The 4,167-nt window shown below is 48.7% G+C and overlaps 1 protein-coding gene across 1 annotated transcript; it reads left to right on the forward strand.

Moving 5' to 3' along the window:
• Positions 1-880: 880 nt before the first annotated feature.
• hoxb5a (homeobox B5a) lies at positions 881-3,349 on the forward strand. Its single transcript, XM_070981393.1, has 2 exons — positions 881-1,580; positions 3,006-3,349. Exons 1-2 carry the CDS (start codon positions 881-883, stop codon positions 3,251-3,253), a joined length of 948 nt encoding a protein of 315 aa, XP_070837494.1. The 3' UTR covers positions 3,254-3,349.
• The last annotated feature ends 818 nt before the right edge of the window (positions 3,350-4,167 follow it).

Genomic DNA, 4,167 nt, shown 5'->3' on the forward strand with positions numbered 1-4,167 from the left:
TCCATGTAGGTCTAGGCCCAACTGTGGATGGAAAAGTAGTGGAGGTGTGAAGGTGGAGGCAGCATTGGCCGCTTTAAATATTCCATTATTAACGGGTTATGTATTACGGTTTATGGTCACTGGCTCCTAATTTTCAGCCTAAGAAAAGGTCAATTAAGAGGCATGAGTGATTACACACACACACACACACACACACACACACACGGGGGGGGGGGGGGGGGGCGGGGGGTCATAACAGCCCTCTAAGACTCTTTTTGGAGTGTCTTCTTTCTCCCTCTCCTCGATGTCTTTTTAATCAGTGCAATAAATTATATCTGCAGTAGGTGGCGCTCTGAGCTCACCCCCGGCACCTCCAGCAGCAGAATACAGAAAGGGTGAGACAGAGAGAGAGAGAGAGAGAGAGAGAGAGAGAGAGAGAGAGAGAGAGAGCTTCCTCCGCCCATCCCTTCATCATTAGAAACCTCAGAGCATGAATTACCTCTCCAAAGTCATCGGCGAGAATTTACGACTGGTCAACAAAAGCACGTGACCGCACCCCCCCCCCCCCCCCCGTCTCTCTCTCTCTCTCCTCCCTCACCTCACCCCTCACCTCCCCCATCACACACACACACACACACACACACACACACACACACACACACACACACACACACACACACACACACACACCCCTCAACCGAACACACTCACACACACCACCCCACCCCCATATTTGGACGGCGCATACATAGCTAAAAACGAAGTACAGTGCAACGCCATAATTCACTAATACATCATAAATCGTTGAAAGTACCCGCGTTATAACGACCAAGAGAAATCTAACAAATCAAGCGCCCCTTAGTACTCAACTGTAAGCCTGCAACTCTCTAAAACAACCTAAATGAGCTCTTACTTTGTAAACTCGTTCTCGGGGCGCTACCCAAATGGCCCCGACTATCAACTGCTAAATTATGGAGCCAGCAGCGGCGCAATGAACGGCGGGACGTACAGGGACTCTTCCTCCGCCACCATGCACCATGCGACGGGCTCTTACGGCTACAGCTACAATGGCATGGACCTGACCGTCACCAACCGGGGAGGGGGGAGCGGCAGCGCCGCCAACACCGGAGGACACTTCGGGGGCGGCTCGATCGTCGGGGACTCCATGGGCTTCAGCTCCGCGGCACCAGAGAGGAGCTTCAGACAGCCGTCCAGCTGCTCCCTCGCCTCTGCGCCAGATTCCCTCTTGACACACGGTAGTGGAGACACCAAGCTGGGCGCCCGGAGCTCGTCTCCCCACTCGGAGCAACCAGGAAGCGGCAATCTCAGCTCTCCAAAGCTGTCCTCCACCTCCTCCGGCAGTGGCGGCGGCAAGGCGCAGCGTTTCACAGAGCTGGACGACGCGTCGCCAGAGACCGAGGACATGCAGCACAGCCGGGACGCCGGCCACGGCAGCAACCCGTCGCCCAGGACCGTGCACCAGCAAGGCGTGCAGAAACAGGAGGGTGGCCCGGCGGGATCAGCCGCAGGCAGCACGACGGGCAGCGAGGCTCAGACGCCACAGATATTCCCCTGGATGAGAAAGCTGCACATTAGCCATGGTACATGCTGCTCTTGTGTTTACAGCTTATTAGCTCTGTATCATACAAGTTCCAGAGCGATAATATTCATAATGCTGGCTCAATAGATTGTAGCCTATATGTTTGGACACATGGGGTTGGTGACAGCTTAGTGCTTGCAGAAACTACATTGGGAGCCATGGTGCTCTGCGCCTCCTTGAATACACACTAAAGACTGAGCAGACTTATTGCTGCTTTGATGTGACTTGTGTAAATTGGTTGTTTGAGAATAGCTGAAAGACACATTTTAGACACGATTCCTAGCATTCGTCCGCACCCATGCAAGCCTTTTTCCACTGCGTCAATTCAACATTTTCATGACTGTCAGAAATCAGCCAGCCATGTGTTTGACTCTTCCAGTAAAGCATCAACTATCTGTTTTATTTTGCGTCTTGCTTTTATGCAGATTTAGAGTTACATGGATACTGAAATATTTCTTTTGTACTTATTTGGAAGTCACAGACAGAAGTAAACAGGGCAGCTGGCCTCCCTCTGCTTAACCAGCTGAAGTTATGTGTTAGCGTGTTTTCTCAGTGCACCACGGTGCAATTCGTTTTGCATTTCCCTCCTGCTGAAGCAAGGGACGCCGGATGGTTGCCCCCTCTGTCTTGACTCCCTTTTTTTATTTTAGCAAATTCCACAAAAGCGTCATAAATCTGTCAGGGGAGAGGCAAGCCGGGCAGCAAAGCCCAACAGGCTGCAGAGCCGGGTGGGAAAGAAAAAGAGGGAGAAAAAAGAAAGAGAGGCCGGGAAGGCTTTGGAGGCTGTTGCTCCTTTGAAAAGCGAAGCTTTATTACGTGTGGGAACTTTATTAGGGAGGTGAGGCAGAGGACGGGGCAATAAAACCCTGAAGGGAGCAAGAGGGAGTGAAAAGGGGGAATAGAGCGGGTGATGGTGAAGAGGGGTGGTTAAAAAAGAAAACAGTAATGTGACAAATAAAAGCAAATCTTTTAGTGGGGTGGAAATGGCGGAAATAAAATGTGTGAAGAAAGACTGCTGTCAGAATAAGGTACAGTTTTAAGCACTGTCGTTGTTATTTACGCACGTTCTTTCTGACAAACCTGTGAGTGAAATCAGCCTGTGTGTCTGTGTGTTGGGGTATAGATGAGGCGGCCGCAATCATATTAACACCTGTAGCTACAATATACTAGAGTTCAATGCAGCAAACATGTATGTAACAACACCTTTGCGAAGAACAGTGTTCGGTCAGTGAGGCGTTGGCCCAGCTGCATATTTGGAGCATAGTTGGTGCTTCTGTCATATAGGCTGCATTGTTTTGGAAGGTGTTGATGCTGTTTTTTGCATCCACTGTTTGTGTCCATTTCTAAACGATCACACGTTTCTGTCCCGTGTTGGTGCATCCAAACACGGCGCCCTAACAGCCTTTTGTTCGATCCAAACCCTCAGATATGACGGGCCCGGACGGGAAACGGGCGCGGACGGCGTACACCCGCTACCAGACGCTGGAGCTGGAGAAGGAGTTCCACTTCAACCGGTACCTCACGCGGCGGCGACGGATCGAGATCGCGCACGCGCTCTGCCTCACGGAGCGGCAGATCAAGATCTGGTTCCAGAACCGGAGGATGAAGTGGAAGAAGGACAACAAACTGAAAAGCATGAGCCTCGCCACCGCCGGCAGCGCCTTCCAACCCTAGAAATGAACCCATTTAAAAGAATCCGTCCGTCCATCTCTTTGGAAAGGTTACTACCATGCGCAGGCTTCCCGGGAGGAGAAAGAGAGAGAAGACAGTAGAAAATAAAGAAAACTTGAGGAAAAATATAGAAAATAACAGAAGAAGCCAGCAGAAATGGAACAAAAGGAGACGTGATGAAGAAACATGTATAACAAGCAGATTCCAAATCTAAATTTAAGAACACTTCCTCTCATCAACTGAGTACTGTACAGCAGCGCAGCACTTTTTTTGTTCGGCATGTTGGTCTTTGGTGTTTTAGGGCAACGTAAAAAATAATGACTGTGGTACTTGCTCTTGTAAAAAACAAAAACTTCGTGTTCCTGTATGTCGTTGTTTTTAAACTAGCTGTCCAGAGCAGAGGAGTCGAGGTAAAGAAAGGATGAATAATGCTACCTAACTACGTTTCTACCTACATCCGACCTTACAACCTTGCTACCTACTTGTTTAATGTCTAGATATTGTTTTATGTGTCAAGTGCGATGTTTTGTAATTGACAAAGTGCTTTCAAGATAAGTTAGCATGTGAGCTCTTATTGTAAGTTAGCCGTTTAGTTTGAGTCCACCTTCTGTCAGTTACTTGCCATTCAATTCTTCGGGAAGCAGGGGAAATGTGTGCTTGCGTGCGTGTGTGTGTGTGTGTGTGTGTGTGTGTGTGTGTGTGTGTGTGTGTGTGTGTGTGTGTGTGTGTGTGTGTGTGTGTGTGTGTGTGTGTGTGTGTGTGTGTGTGTGTGTGTGTCTAAAAACAAACCATCCCTGCCCACATCTACATATCCATCCATAATGTTGTGTATAGCTCTATTACTCAAAAAGTGTAACTGTATATTATTATTATTATTAATATTGTAATTATTGAATCAATGTTTCAGAAAGGATGTA

Source organism: Chaetodon trifascialis, chromosome 15 (genome assembly GCF_039877785.1).
Source record: "Chaetodon trifascialis isolate fChaTrf1 chromosome 15, fChaTrf1.hap1, whole genome shotgun sequence".
Classification (NCBI taxonomy): Eukaryota; Metazoa; Chordata; class Actinopteri; order Chaetodontiformes; family Chaetodontidae; genus Chaetodon; species Chaetodon trifascialis.

What these genes read in the sequence shown, in the direction of transcription:
- hoxb5a (XM_070981393.1), top strand. Translation starts at nt 881, where the DNA reads ATGAGCTCTTACTTTGTAAACTCGTTCTCGGGGCGCTACCCAAATGGC. An exon ending in AAAGCTGCACATTAGCCATG is followed by an intron (nt 1,581 to 3,005) that starts GTACATGCTGCT and finishes CCAAACCCTCAG; the next exon opens with ATATGACGGGCCCGGACGGG.